Source organism: Meles meles, chromosome 20, assembly GCF_922984935.1.
Source record: "Meles meles chromosome 20, mMelMel3.1 paternal haplotype, whole genome shotgun sequence".
NCBI lineage: Eukaryota > Metazoa > Chordata > Mammalia > Carnivora > Mustelidae > Meles > Meles meles.
Genome location: NC_060085.1, coordinates 21,975,657 through 21,991,699, shown reverse-complemented (window position 1 = coordinate 21,991,699; position 16,043 = coordinate 21,975,657). Strand labels below are relative to the sequence as shown.

At 39.0% G+C, this 16,043-nt stretch overlaps 1 protein-coding gene across 14 annotated transcripts in view; it reads left to right on the top strand.

Moving 5' to 3' along the window:
- Positions 1-16,043, top strand: part of PBRM1 (polybromo 1) — a 131,815-nt gene that overhangs the window by 5,374 nt on the left and 110,398 nt on the right. For all 14 annotated transcript variants that reach the window (XM_045991658.1, XM_045991656.1, XM_045991665.1 and 11 more), the window contains 2 exons: positions 2,269-2,366; positions 11,224-11,371. In XM_045991658.1, the coding sequence (XP_045847614.1) occupies positions 2,269-2,366; positions 11,224-11,371 (246 nt within the window). The remainder of the gene's footprint in view (positions 1-2,268; positions 2,367-11,223; positions 11,372-16,043) is intronic.

Genomic DNA, 16,043 nt, shown 5'->3' with positions numbered 1-16,043 from the left:
CATTGAACAATGTATAGAATTCTTGAATCACTATGTTGTACACCTGAAACTAATATAATATTGTATGTCAGTTATATGTTAATAATACTTTTTTATTTAAAAATTTCATTTATTTTAGAGATTGAGCTGGGGATTGAGAGATTGAGTTGGGGCGAGGGAGCACAAGGGGGAGGGAGAGGGACAAGGAGACTCCACACTGAGCATGTGGATTCTGACTTGAGACTCAGTCCCACAAACATGAGATCATGACTTGAGCCGAAACCAAGCATCGGACACCCAAGCTACTGAGCCACCCCGGCGCCCCCCAGTAATGCATTTTAAAAATTAAAGAAATATTTAAGAACTCTCAAAAAATAATTACTCAGAATGTATTTAGAATAAGAAATTTGCATAAAGTTATCTCTGTTTTGATGAAAAGATGTTTTCTAAAAGTGTAATCTGCTGAAGCACCGAATTCTAATTAAAAATAACCAAAGGGCTTAGAATTTTACAGATAGGAAAATGGTAGACAATGTAATAGAAATATGAATAAAAATTTTTTTCTAGGGGCGCCTGGGTGGCTCAGTGGGTTGAGCCTCTGCCTTTGGCTCAGGTCATGGTCTCAGGGTCCTGGGATCGAGCCCCACATCAGGCTCTCTGCTCAGCAGGGAACCTGCTTCCCACCCCCACCCCTGCCTGCCTCTCTGCCTACTTGTGTATGCGTGCACACTTGCGTGCGCTCTCTGTCTCTCTCTCTGTCAGATAAATAAATCGTTTAAAAAAATTTTTTTTCTAGTTTTATTGAGATGTAGTTGACATCTAAAACCATGTAAGTTCAAGGTGTACACTATAATGATTTGATCTATATATATCATGACATGAAGCCACAATTAGTTTCACACCCATCTTCACCTATAGATGATCCCCCCAAAAAAATGTTGTTTTCTTTATAATGAGAACTTTTTTTAAAAAGATTTTATTTATTTATTTAACAGAGAGAGAGAGAGCGCACAAGTAGGCAGAGAGGCAGGCGGGGGTGGGGGGAGCAGGCTTCCTGCTGAGCAGAGAGCCCAATGCTTGGCTCGATCCCAGGAGACCCTGAGATCATAACCTGAGCCAAAGGCAGAGGCTTAACCCACTGAGCCACCCAGGTTTCACTATAATGAGAACTTTTAAGATCTGCTCTCATGACAACTTTCAAATATACAGTAGCAGTGTTAAGTATAGTTATGTTGTACATTACATCTCCATTACTTATAATAACTAGAAGTTTGTACTTTTTAACAACAAAAAAAAGAGGATAAAAATACTTGTGTGTCACATTACAGATCCATTCAGATAACTGTGTGCTTGTCATGTGCCAAGCACTCACCATTCTGATGGTTGAGATATAGTCATGTGGAAGACAAGCCAATTTTTCACATGGAGCCTAGATTTAGTGTGGCAGAAGCAGAATGTAAACAGATGGACAAATAGATAATAAAGTACCCTCAGCTAATGATAAATGCTAAGAAAAAAAAAGTTTGGGTGAATCAGACTGCTTGGGCCCAAACCTTGAGGGGTTTCTCTGTAGTGGGAAAGCACTGGCCCTACACAGAACTGGAAAAGGGTGTTCCAGGCAGAGGCACCCAGTGCAGAGGTGCTAGGTTGGGAATGGGTTTATTGTGGTGCAATTAGAGAAAGGTGGTCCAGAGGAAGAAGGAGACTGGCAAAGTCTGCCCAGATGCAATTTTATGTTTCATCTTGACTGGGCTAAGGATTGCACAGATGTAGTTTCCCTGCATACCATGGTCAATGTTAGGAGTTTAGATTTTATTCTTTCAGTAGTAAGAAACTCCTCTTTTGAATGACTTTAACTAAGAGAGTGATAGTGAACCGATTTAGATTAAGAGAACAAAATAATCACAAGTAGTATAAATCTGGTGAAAGATACCAAGATGTTTAATCACTTAAATTTTTTTTTTAAGTTTTATTTATTTAAATAATCTCTGTATCCAGTGTGGGGCTTGAACTCATGACCCTGAGATCTAGAGTCAGATGCTCTTCTGACTGAGCTAGCCAGGCACCCCTAAGCAGTTAAATTATTTAAATAAGGAAATATTGTCAGCATATTTCAGACTTGGGTTCCTGTGGGGAACTGGGGGATTTGTCCATTTTCTTCTCTACTTGCCTTTTATGGGTATGTTTTTATTAAGGATGATCCTTATACCTATACTGGCTTTTTGTTCATTTCTGATGATTTTTTTTTTCTGGTGATTTTTTTTTTTTTTTCACTTTTCCCATGTATAGATTGCTGTATGCCATGAGCTGTACAATACCATCCGAGACTATAAGGATGAGCAGGGCAGGCTCCTCTGTGAGCTCTTCATTAGGGCACCAAAACGAAGGTGAGTTGGAAGGTGAGTGGGAGGGATTTGGTGCTGGGTCCATGTGTACAGCGTTTCATAATAGAGTTCTCCGCTGGAAGGAATGGCTTAAAGGATATTGGGGTCCAGATTTTAGTTTTGTCAAGGTGTAGTGAAGCTTTTTTTTTTTATTTTTTTATTGTAAAATATGGCATAAAATTCATACATTTTACATTTTTAAGTGTATAGATCATTAAAGGTTTATTCATATTGTTATATAACAGATCTCCAAAACTTTTTCAAATTGCGGAATTGAAATTCTGTACCCATTTCAAAACTCTATATTCCTTTCCTCCTGCCCACAACCCCTGGTAGTCACCATTACACTTCCTGTTGCTCTAAATTTGACTGTGTTCAGGGTCCTATGTAAATGGAATCATAACGTGGTTGTCTTTTGTGACTTCTTTTACTTAGCGTAATGGTCTCAGTGTCATCCATGTTGTAGCATATGACAGGATTTCCTTCCTTTTTAAGGCTGAATGATATTCCATTGTATGGATATACTACCTTTTGTTTATTTACTCATCCATTGATAAAACACTTGAGTTGCTTTTACCTCTTGACTCTTGTGAGTAATGCTGCGGTGAACACGGGCATATAAATACCTCTTTGATGCTGCTTTCAGTTCTTTTGGATATATACCCAGAAGTGGCATTGCTGGATCTTATAGTAATTCAATTTTTAATTTTTTGAGGAACAACCATACTGTTTTCCGTGTCACTGCACCATTTTACATTCCCACCAACAGTGTCCAAGGGTTGTCTCCACATCCTCGCCAAATTTGTAGTTTTGTAGTAAGTTTTGAAATCAGAAAGTATGAGTCCTCGTGATAGTTAATTTTATGTGTCAGCTTGACTGGGCTAAGGGATGCCCAGATATCTGTGTTTATAAGGATGTCTCTGGCAGAGATGAGCATCTGGATAGGAGACAAGTAAAGAAGATGGCATTAACTTGTGCAGTTGGGTACCATCCAATCCCCTGAGACCTTGAGAAGAACGAAAGTGGGGAGGAAGGATGAGTTGGTGCTCTCTGAGCTGAGACATCATCTGCTCCTGCCTTTGGATCTCAGAGCTCCTTGTTCTTGGGCCTTCAAACTCATACTGAATTATACCACTGGCTTTTCTGGTTCCCTGGCAGATGATAGGCCTTGGACTTCTTGGCCTCCGTAATCACATGAGCCAGTTCCTGTAATAAATCTCATCCGTGTGTCTGTGCATGTATAGACATATATGTGTGTTTATGTATATTTCCTATTGGTTATGTTTCTCTGAAGAACCCTACTACAGTCTTCAACTTTGTTCTTTCTCAGGATAGGTTTGGCTATTTGGGGCTCTTTGAAATTCCATATGAATTTCAGGATGGATTTTTCTGTTTCTGCAAAAAAATGCTGTTGAGATTTTGATAGGTGTTGCACTGAATCTGTAGATAGCTTTGGGAGTATTGGTGTCTTAAGAATATGTAACTTTTCTAATCCATGAACATGAGCTATCTTTCCATTTATTTGTGTCTTTAATTTCTTACAGAAGTGTGTAGTTTTCGGTGTACAAGTTTTTCACCTTTTTGTTTAGTTTATTTGTAAGTTTTTATTCTTTTCGATGCTATTATGAATTGTTTTCTTCCTTTTTGGATTGTTTACTGTTAGTGTATTGAAGTGCAACTGATTTTTGTGTGTGTTAATTCTGTATACTACAACTTGGCTGAATTCACTTATTCTGCTGTTAATTTTTTTGAATCTTTAGAGTTTTCTGCATATGAGATCATGTCATCTGTGAACAGAGATCATTTTACTTCTTCCTTTTCAGTTGGGAGGCCTTTTCTTTTTGTTGCCTAATTATTCTGTCTAGGACTTCCAGTAATATGTTGAAAAGAAGTGGTGCAAGCAAGCATCCTTGTTTTATTTCTAAACTTGGAGGAAAAGCTTTCACTCTTTCACCAGGTTGAGTATGATAGTAGCTGTTGACTTTTCATGTATGGCCTTTACTATGTTGAGGTACTTTCCATTTATACCTAATTTGTTGAGTTTTATCATGAAAGGCTATTATTGAATTTTGTCAGATTCTTTTTTTGTAGCAGTTGAGATGATCACTCGGTTATTTTCCATCATTTGTTACTGTGATGTATTACGTTATCAGTATTCATAGGTTGAATCATCCTTGAATTCCAGGAAAAAAAAATCCCTCTTGTTTATAGTGTATAATCCTTTTAATATGCTGCTAAATTCATTTTCCTAGTATTTTGTTGAGGATTTTTATATCAGCATTCATAAGGGATGCTGGTCTGTAGTTTTCTTGTAGTGTCTTTGCTGGCTTTGGTATCAGGATATTGGTGGCTTCATAAAATAAGTAAGTTTTTCCTCCAATTTTTCAGGAAAAGTTTGAGAAGGATTAATGTTAGTTCTTCAAGTGTTCAGTAGGAATTTACCGGTGAAGCCAAAAGTCCAGGATTTTTCTTTGCTGGGAGATTTTTTTTTTTTTTTTTAATTCTGGTATTGTTAACATAGTGTTAAATTAGTTTTAGGTGTACAATATACTGATTCAACAATTCTGTATATTACTTTGTGCTCATCACAATAAGTGTACTCTTTAATCCCTGTCACCTTTTTCACCCTTCCCCTTACCATCTCCACTCAGGTAACCTTTAGTTCTTTTGATTACCGATTTAGTCTCTGTACCTGTTAGAGGTCTATTTGGGTTTTCTGTTTCTTCATACTCAGTTTTTTTTTTTTTTTTAAGATTTTATTTATTTATTTGACAGAGAGAGATCACAAGTAGACAGAGAGGCAGGCAGAGAGAGAGAGAGGGAAGCAGGCTCGCCGCCAAGCAGAGAGCCCGATACGGAACTCGATCCCAGGACCCTGAGATCATGACCCGAGCCGAAGGCAGTGGCTTAACCCACTGAGCCACCCAGGGGCCCCCATACTCAGTTTTGATAGGTTGTGTGTTTCTAGGAATTTATCCATTTCTTCTCTGTTGTCCATTTTATTGGCATACGGTTGTTCATAGTATTCTTTTATAATCCTTTTTATTTCTGTGGCATTGGTTGTCATGTCCCCTCTTTCATTTCTGATTTTATATGAGTTGTCTTTTTTTTTTAGTTCATCCAGATAAGGGTTTGTCAATTATGTTGATCTTTTCAAAAAACCAACTCTTAGCCTTATTGATTTTTTTTTTGGCTTTTCTATTGTCTTTGTGTTTTTATTTTTAAATCTCTGCTTTGTATATTATTTCATTCCTCTTGCTTATTTTGGGTTTATTATGTTCTTCTTTAGGTCCTTAAGAATGAAGCATATTTTTAAAAATTACTTACAGTCTTTAAGATCGCTAGCAGTGGAGTTCTAGCTATCATTGTTAAAAGGAATCAGTTTTTGAAATATACAGAGGGCACAATCATTATTTTCATTTTGCTATTTTTCTTTGTCCCCATACTTTTGGGCTTGACTTCCATGGTCCAATGAAGCACAACAAATTATTGGCCCAGTATTCACGTTGCACACACCTCCCTGTAGAGGCTGTGTTCTCCCTGACTAGATCTTCTTTCCTCTCTTGCTATCAAAATAACATCACTATTCCCCACTACTCTGTCAGTTGAAGTTATTCTGAAAACATACTGAAGTGCGGTAGACAGAATAATGGCCCCAAGTATGTCCATGTTCCAACCCCTAGAATCTATGAATATGTTGGATTACATGCTAGAGAAAAATTAAATTTATCAACTAAACTTTGACTTAGAAAGGTTATCCTGAATTATCCAGATGGGCTCAGTGTAAGGGTCCTTAAACAGGGAGGAGGGAGGCAGAAGAGTCAGAGTTAGAGAGGGACTTGAAGATGCTACACTCCTGACTTTGAAGATGGAGGAAGGGGCTACAGGCAAATGAATGCAGGCAGCCTTTAGAAGTTGAAAAGGGTGAGGAAGTGGATTCTTCCCTAAAACTTCCAGAAGGGACCAATACCTTGCTTTTTACCCCAGCAAGACGCATTTGGGACTTTTGTAAGATAATAAAAATTGTGTTGTTTTAAGCCATTAAGTCTGTGGTAATTTGTGACAGCAGCTTTAGGAAACGAGTACAATGAGTTAACTAAAGATTTAGATCCATTCGTGATTGTTGATGTCGCAGTGGATAATGAACAAGCTGAAGGTTGAGTTCAAGTTAGACTTTTCACCCCATAAAGCAGAGCCATTAAGAATGCAGTATCAATATCCTGAATTAAAGGAAGTGAATTAGTCATGGCCAGAAAAGAAAGGTTCTTTTTAAAATGAGGTAACTGTCTCCAGATTTCAGTTGGTTTATCATAACGGTCTTTAAAAGTTGTCATTTAACTAGCATATGATAATAAAATATTTATTGTTTACTACATGCTAGACACAGTGCCAAGCACTTCCTTATATTTTTTAAACCTGAGAAGTATTAAAGTATTATTATTGTGGTTTATCAATGAGAACTTTTACACAAGTTCTCAGAACTACTAAAGGATAACCAGGATGCATACTCAAGGCTTTCTGATTCTAGAACCTGTGCTCTTAACCAGTATACTGTAGAGAGGAGCAGCATCATACTGGACTACACAAACTCCTCGTAGAAAAGTACTGCCCTCTGCTGCCTGTTTCCCACCAGCAGGCTTTGGGGGGCTAGTGCACTGTCTTCTAGCCTCCAAATTGTGATACCCTGTGAGCACTGCTTGCCCTCCCCCAGTGCTGTGCCTGAGGGTACCTGTACCCCTCTGTGGAATGTGTATGTTTTCTTAAGAGTTTGTGGGAAGCCATAATGCACAGAGGTACACAATTGTGAATCTCTGAGCATTTGAGACTTTGATTAGTCTATTAAGCTACTTATGCTAAGACATCCAAATTAACAGTGGTTGAAACAAGAAAAATTGTTCTCAAATAAAAATTTTGTTCTATAAAGTCCTCAGGGCCTAGGTACTGTCTCTTTCCTCTGCTGTCCTTGGGGTTTCACTCCTGTCTGCACGGTCTGAGATGGCTCACCACCATAGCTGTCTTCCAGCCCACTGGGTAAAGAAGGCATGTTAAGGGTATGACCTGGATGTGGTACACTTCAGTTCTTGTATTGGCCAGGACTTAGCTGCAGCAAGGCTGAGAAGATGCTCGTTAGTAGTCACACAGCAGCTCAGAATGCTGCCATCCTGGGGATAAAGGAAAATGCGTTTGGGGGTAGCCGGCAGGTTAAACCAGAAAAGTTCAGAGTGTCAGTTGTGGTTTGGCTGTTCAGCGGCCATATCATGTCAGGGTGCCCTCGCCTGTTGTTGAAGGAGAAAAGCTGTTGTGCAAGAACGTGTACCTGCACATTTCTGTTTGCGTATATGTAGGCGTGGATGTCGGGAAGAATATGAATAGTGCTTTTATCTCTGGAGGCGTAGGGACAACTTTTACTATCTTACACCCTTCTGCATGTTGATTTAAGTGGGAAAAATTAGTAGAACTCTTTCACTTTGAAAAGCAGAGGCCCTTGTGTTGACCTTACCATGTAGAGTGGAATGTTGGGATCCTGATCTCCCTTTTGTTGGTGTGGTAAGTCTGAAAATGTTTGCGAGGACCCCTCTCACAGAGCTTCTGGGAGAGAGTGTTCTTCCTAGGGTCATGTCCTCATTGGGTTCTCAGTTGTCTACAGATAATCCCCCAAGCCTGAGAGACTGCTGAGGTCCAGCCTCAGCAAGGAGCAGAGTGACTGTGGCCCATCAGGCCCAGGTGGAAAGAGCCATATGGATATCAGGTTAACAATGCCCTAAAGCTCACCCTGAGAAGGTCCCTTGGCACCACTGACAACAGCAGCATTAGGCCTGGATGGTCCTTTGTTATTACTCACCAAGACCTTTATGTTCCTGCACTTTGTCCAAATAGCAGAATGAGTACTCCTTTTACTCCTCGTACTTAATTTCATGGTTCACTAAAATCATAAATAATTGATGAGCTTTTTTTTTTTTTTAAACTCAATCTATTTTTCCTCTTCTTTTCCCTTCCTGAAGAATTTAATCCAAAAGCCATTAGGTGAGACTGAGCAAACTTGGCATCTGTTGGGAAGACAGGTGGTGGGATGTGGTGGGGAGGGTTGTCGGTAGTAACAATATCACACATCACGGATTGTCAGAACCTGGGCGTGGTAAACAGGGGTTTTATGCTGAAGGACTTCCTGGCACAGCATGCTGAGGCCTAAGTGGAGGGAGGATGATTAAGTGGTGGCAGTGGTCTGTCGTGGGTAGGGTAAGGAGGACATCTGCATGGGGTGTGGCCTAGCCCAGGGCAGGGGTCACATAGCCTTAGTGAGGAGAGGAGAAGCATTTTGGGGTGGAGGTAGATAGCAGCACGAGGAGACTGGTTATATACAGGAGACCAGTCATGTACGTAAATACGTTGTGAGTAATAGGACTCAGGCTTCTCATTATCTGAGAAAGGGAGTACAAGCAGGAAAAGGAAAGTAGATCGAGCTCTGTGGTGTAGGATTGGAATTGGAAATGTTGGTGTGAATTCATGTTGCCCAGCATATGTAGATACTAGAAATGTAGATATAAGTGAGTATGTCTGTCCCCAGCTTTGTCCATTGAGACAGCCTGAGAGCAGTAACACACCAGTATATGTGAGCACCTCCGGCACCTCAGACTTCATTTTTAAATACCATTTACCTTGCAAGGAACTAGAGTTCTTTGGGAAAATCGCTGATTTTAAGGGCAAGGGAAGTATAAGATGAACCTTACCATCTTAGCTGCCAGAAGGTAAGCAGCTGTTCAGAGGGTGATGGGAGCATGTCAGAAGCATGTAGAGAGTACAGACCGTCTTGTGAGAATGCCTCCTGGCCCAACTTTGAGCACTTGGAGCATCGGAATAATTAATGTCATGGGTTTTAATGACTTCCAAGTAGGAATCTGGGGATCCATATTGGTATAAATAAATGAGTAAATTGATTAGGAATGGACTCATAGTCTGGAGGTAACACTCCATAAAGTACAGGGAGAAAAACAGTAACTTGGTCAGTTGAGAAGCTTGGCAGATACCACTGTAATCAGTGATCAGCATGAGCCTCGCCGAAGTACTGGGACAAGTTGAAATTGTGTGCCACCTGATAGGAGACAGTGTGATGAGCACAGCATCATTTCTGTCACAGTCCTGCTGAAGCGCATTGTGCGTTCATTCGTCAGGAAAATATCAAACTCAAGTTGAGGGACACCCTATAAAATAACTGGCCCATAGTTACTCGAAAGTATCAAGACCCTAAAAGTTGAGGAAAGCCCGAGGACCTGTTTCAGAACAAAAGAAACTAAAGAGATATAACTAAGTGCAGCACACGATTCTGGGCTTGACCCTTTGGCTATAAAGGACACTTTCAGAACAGTTACAGAACTTTTGGAATAGTTATCAGTTTCCTGATTTTGGTGGTTGAGCTGTGGTCCTCGTTTAAAGGAAATACTAAATTATTCAGGGGTGATAGGACCTCATGTCAGCAGCTGACCTTCAAATGGTTCAGAAAACATGCTTTATCTCTTTCTTGCAGGTTCTATATCAGAATAACAAAGGTTTTAAAAATTAACTATATACTACATATATGGCTATAACATGTCAGCCAAGGTCCCAAGAGAGTTTAAAGCCTTAATGACATGACATTCTTTGTATGTAATAATTTATTTCTTATACCTCTGGAATGGAGTTAACTACCTACCCCTGAGGGAGAATTGAGAGAAGTAGTCACTGAAATAATTTTTCAGGAGGTTTACTTGTCTCATGAAATTCCATTTGAAAAAAGCCCCAGGTGGTAATGGGCATTAAGGAGGACAAGTGACGTAATGAGCACTGGATGTTATAACAGCTGATGAATCACTGAGCTCCACCTACCTCTGAAACTAAAAATATACTATGTGTTAATTAATTGAATTTAAATAAAAATTTTTTATAAGAAAAAAAACAGATTAATAACAGTAAACATCCATGAACCCAAAACCCAACTTAAGAAATTACCACTTATGGGGCGCCTGGGTGGCTCAGTTGATTAGGTGACTGCCTTCAGCTCAGGTCATGATCCTGGAGTCCTCGGATCAAGTCCCACATCAGGCTCCCTACTCAGCAGGGAGTCTGCTTCTCCCTCTGACCTTCTCCCCTCTCATGCTCGCTCTCTCTCATTCTCTCACATAAGTAAAGTAAAATCCTTAAAAAAAAAAAGGAAGAAATTCTCATTTATAACCACCTTTAAAGTTTCTTGTGTGATGCTAACTATCCCTCCCCTCAAGAGATAATCAACGTCCTGATTTTTTATTTATCATACCTATGTGTTAGTTTGTTTTTTTTTTAATAGTTTGGTCATGTTTATGCCTTACGCCCTGTTATCTTCGGTAAGGTCCTTATGCCAATGACCTTATCTTTCTCCTCTGTAAGTTCAGTAATTGATATTAGAGCAGTATATATAATAGGCACTTGATAGTACTTGGCAGAAAAAGTTGTGTAGTCACTAAGTGAAGAGACAATGCATTTTGTAAGTTTGTAAAGAGCTTTGAAATGTGAATCTCTTTTCAGCCACTGTTGAACTCTACAAAAGGTAAGTTATTTTCATTTGCAGAAGATGCCAGGTGACATTGTTTTAGTTCTGGTGCCCTAAATCTTAAATACTTAGTATATAAATATCCATCACAGATGTTATGTTAGGTTTTCATGTTACTAATATATACTTAGAAAAGAGCTTGCGGATGCACCTGGCTTTTGTTGCTCTCTTTTATTTCTAATAATGGGAGTAAGTCTAGTATGTTCTATAGCTTGGAATGTTAGGCATGACCACAAGTGGTCTTGAAATATAACTTTATATGGGCTTTGGACTAATACCCTTTTAAAAAAATTACAACAGAAATCAACCAGACTATTATGAAGTGGTTTCTCAGCCCATCGATTTGATGAAAATCCAACAAAAGCTAAAAATGGAAGAGTATGATGATGTTAATCTGCTGACGGCTGACTTCCAGCTGCTTTTTAACAATGCAAAGGCCTATTACAAGGTAAGAAAGCATCCCGTTTGGACATTATCCAGTTTGATAATAGTTAGCTGTTCACTGTTTATTATTTTAGGAGGTAAGTAGTGTTTTCTCATTTGGTGGTTTGAGTTTGTTTCTCTAAGAAAGAGACTGAAAGGGGCGTCTGGGTGGCTCAGTGGGTTGAGCCTCTGCCTTCAGCTCAGGTCATGATCTCAGAGTCCTGGGATCAAGCCCCGCTTCGTCGGATTCTGTGCTTAGCAGGGAGCCTGCTTCCTCCTCTCTCTCTCTCTGCCTACTTGTGATCTATGTCAAATAAATGAATAAAAATCTTAAAAAAAAAAAAGACTGAAGGTTCATATAGCATGATGCCATTTTTACTTCTTTTGTGTCTGTTCAAATCTATTGCCCATTTTTCTCTTGAGTTGTTTGTCATTTTCATATCTATCTCAAAGTTTTTTTATATATTCTAGATACTAATCCCCTTTGGTTATATTGGTTAAACGTATCTTCTCCCACTATGAGGCTTTCATTCTTCATTATGTCTTAATGAACAAAAGATTATTTTAAAATAATCAAATTTATTACTCTTTAACTTTGTCGTTTGTCATTTGTGTCTTGTTGCAGAAATCCCTCTTATCCAAAGATTATAAGACACTCTTATACACTCTTATATTTTCTTCTAAAAGTTTAATAATCTTGTTTTTCACATACAAGCCTTTAAGGCAGCTCAGATCGGTTTTTACATCTTCTGTGAGGTAGGGTTCTGTTTTGTTTCCTAACAGGAATAAGCAGCACCTTGAAGTGGCCATCCTCTCCACATTCGTCTGCACCATCAGTGCTCCCACCATTTCTGTGTACTCACGGGGGGGTCCCTTTCTGGCCCTTTAGTCTGTTCCTTTTGTTTTGGCAAGTTTATCTGTTACTCGACTGCTTTATTCTTGCCTTAGTTATTATGGCTTTATAATTCTTTATCAGATAAGGAATGCACTGGTTATTGATCATTCTTGGCCCTTATCTATTTATATGTTAAGTCAAGCATAAAAAAATTGGAGGTTTTATTGGAATTGCGTGGATTCTGTGGATCAGTCATATTTTGGAGAATTAACATAATGGTGATATCGATTATTCCAGTCTTTAAATTTGATGTGTCATCATTTATGTAAGCTTCTTTAAATTATTTTAGCGAAGTTTTAGGTTTTTTTGTTAAGATTCTGCGAAGTGTCATTTGTTCTTAAGACTGTGTAATATGTATATGTATATGTGTTTTTTTCTTTAATTGAGAATAAATTCACAGTCATTTATTTATTTGGCATATGCTAATTTTTTTTATTTTCAGTTAGCCAGCATATAGTATATCATAAGTTTTTGATTTAGTGTTCAACGATTCATTAGTTGCATACAACGCTCAGTACTTATCACAACACGTGCCCTCTCTAGTACCCATCATCTCATTACCCCATCCCTCTATCCCCTTCCCTTCTGTCACACAGTCTTTTAAAGGGTAGAATTCAGGGGTGCCTGGGTGGCTTAGTTGGTTAAGCGTCTAACTCTTGACATCATCTCCGGGTCTTGATGTCAGGGTTATGAATTCAAGCTTGCATTGGGCTCCACACTGGGTATGGAGCCTACTTTTAAAATAATTAATTAATTAATCAATTAATTAATTGAATTGGCTTAATTAATTAAAAAGAAAGTATAGAATTCAGCGGGTTTTGGCATATTCACAAAGTTGTGCAACCTAATACCTAACTCCAGAATATTTTCATTTCCTCAAAAAAGAAAACCATACCCATTAACAGGTGCTCTCCATTTCACCTGCTCCCTGCCTCTGACAACCACCTTTTCTTTCCTTGTGGATTTGTCCTTCAGCACATTGCATATAAATGGAATCAAATACGATGCGGCCTTAGGTGACTGGCTCCTTTCACTGAGCATGTCTTCGAGGTTCATCCATTTTGTAATACATATTAGTACTTCATTCCTTTCTATGACTGGATAATATGCTATTATATGGCTGTACCACACTTCGTTTATCCCTTTCTCAGCTGATGGGCATTTGGGTTGTTTCTCCTTCTAGCTATCATGAATAAAGGTGCTGTAAATTCTGTCACTAGAGTAAGCGTGGCTGGTCATTGGATACACGATTCTGCATGTGTCCATCACACCTAACTTGTTAATTATGTTGTTAAAATCATTTATATCCTTACTGATTTATCTGTACAAACCATTTACCAAGTGAGGTGTTTTAAAATCTCTCACTCTGGGGGCACCTGGGTGGCTCAGTGGGTTAAGCCTCTGCCTTGGCTCGGGTCATGATCCCAGGACCCTGGGATCGAGCCCCGCGCCGGGCTCTTGATCCCAGGACCCTGGGATCGAGCCCCGCGCCGGGCTCTCTCCTTAGCAGGGAGCCTGCTTCCCTCTTTTTCTGCCTGCCTCTCTGCCTACTTGTGATCTCTGTCTGCCAAATAAAAAAATAAAATCTTAAAAAAATAAAATAAAATCTCTCGCTCTGATGATGAATTTGTCTGTTTCTCCTTATAACTCTGTTGATCTTTTGCTTTATGTATTTTAAAACTCCAGCTGGGAGCATACAAGTTTAAAATTGTATTGACCTAGTAAATTGTACTTTTTTTTGCATAATGTAGTATCATCAGTAATGTCTTTTGTTTGAAGTCTGTTTTCTCGGATATTAATATAGTTCTAACAGATTTTATTTTTATGTTTACCTAGGTTATTTTACTTCCATTCTTTTCCTTCAGCCTTTTGGTGCCAACGCATCTCTTGTAAACAGCGTATGCATGAATTTCTGTTAATACGGGTATTAATCTTTTTAACTGGAATTTCATCTATTTACAGTTTCAGTAATAACGTTATGTTTGGATGTATTCCTGTCATCTACATTTCTACTTTCTCTTTATCTCATCTTGTAATATTTTTTCTTGTTTTTCCTTCTGCATTCTTTTGGTTTCATTTTGTTATTCCCTCTTATTTTTCTCTTTTTTATGGGGGTTGTAAAATCTGTTGATAATCTTTTAGATCTTATTTAGGAAGTTTTAATGTACATAATTAATTTACGAAAGTCAAAAGCTAATAACCAGCATTTTAAACCTCCTTCTAAATGACACAAAAAAGACCTTAGAATAATTCAACTCTGATCTATTTATGCAACTGATATTTTGTATTTTAGTTCTGTTGTGGCAGATTTTTTTAAAAAGGATTTTATTTTGGGGTGCCTGGGTGGTACAGTTGGTTGAGCATCCGGCTCTTGATTTTGGCTCAGGTCATGATCTCAGGGTCCTGGGATCAAGCCCCACATGTGCTCTGTGCTCAGTGGGGAGTCTGTTTGAGGATTCTCTTTCCCTTTCTCCCTCTGCTCCTCCCCCTGCTTGCATTTTCTCTCTCCCTTTTTCTTTCTCTTAAATAAATGAACCTTCAAAAAAAAAGGGGGGGGGGATTTTATTTTTAAGTAATCTTTGCACCCAACATGGGACTGGAACTCACAACCCTGAGGTGAAGAGTCATACACTCCACTGACTGAGACAGTGAGGCACTCCTTTTGTGGCAGATTTTTAATCTACTCTTTATTCCTTTTTTTTTTTTTTTAACTTTCTTTCTTTCTTTATTTGACAGAGAGACAGGGAGAGCAGGAACACAAGCAGGGGGAGTGGGAGAGGGAAAGCAGGCTTCCCACTGAGCAGGGAGCCCAATGCAGGGCTCAATCCTAGGACACCAGGATCATGACCTGAGCTGAAGGCAGATGCTTAACTGACCAAGCCACTCAGATGCCCCAGTTGATTTATTTATTTTAAGTAATCTTTATACCCAACCTGGGGCTCGAATTCATAGCCCCTGAGATCAGAAGTCGCATGTTCTTCTGACTGAGCTAGCCAGATGTCCCTATTCTTTATTCTTTTATTGCCATCAAGAAGTCTTCTGTCAATATAATTTTAGTTCCTTTAGAGGTTAGCTGTCTTTTCTTTCTGGCTGTCTTTGGTTTCCTTTTGTCTCTTGTGTTCTACAGTTTCACGGTGATGTGTCTGGGTATGAATATCCTTTTATTAGTATAGTCTGGGAACTGTAGGGCTTTCTGAATCTTTGGATGGATGTTTTTCATCAGCCTGGAGAAGTTTGCAGCTGTTCTGTCTTTGTATGCTGCCCCAGTCAAACTCTGTCCTGCTAGAACTTGTGTTCTGCTAGAGCCCTCTCAAGTCTCTGTCTCTCCTAACCTTTCAGTCCCCCTTTCAGCCTTTGTTGCTTTTTATGTAATTTCTTTTTTAAAAGATTATTTATTTATTTATTTATTTGACAGAGAGACAGCGAGAGAGGGAACATAAGCAGGGGTGTGGGAGAGGGAGAAACAGGTTTCCCGCTTAGCAGGGAGCCCGATACTCCATCCCAGGATCCTGGGATCATGACCAAAGCTGAAGGCAGACGCTTAATGTCTGAGCCACCCAGGCGCCCCACTTCTTATGTAATTTCTTTAGTTCTTCTACTTTTCTTTGAAATCTGCTCTTAAACCACACTGCTGAGTTCTTACTTTTAGTATTTGTGTTTTTCATATTTTGGAAGTAGTTTTCTTTTCAGGGTTTCCTGCAGTTTGCTTCTATTTTTCAATCCCATCGTTTCTTTAAAAATGTTCAACATACTTATTTTTCATACTATGGCATAATTCCAAAATCTGAAATACTTGCATGTC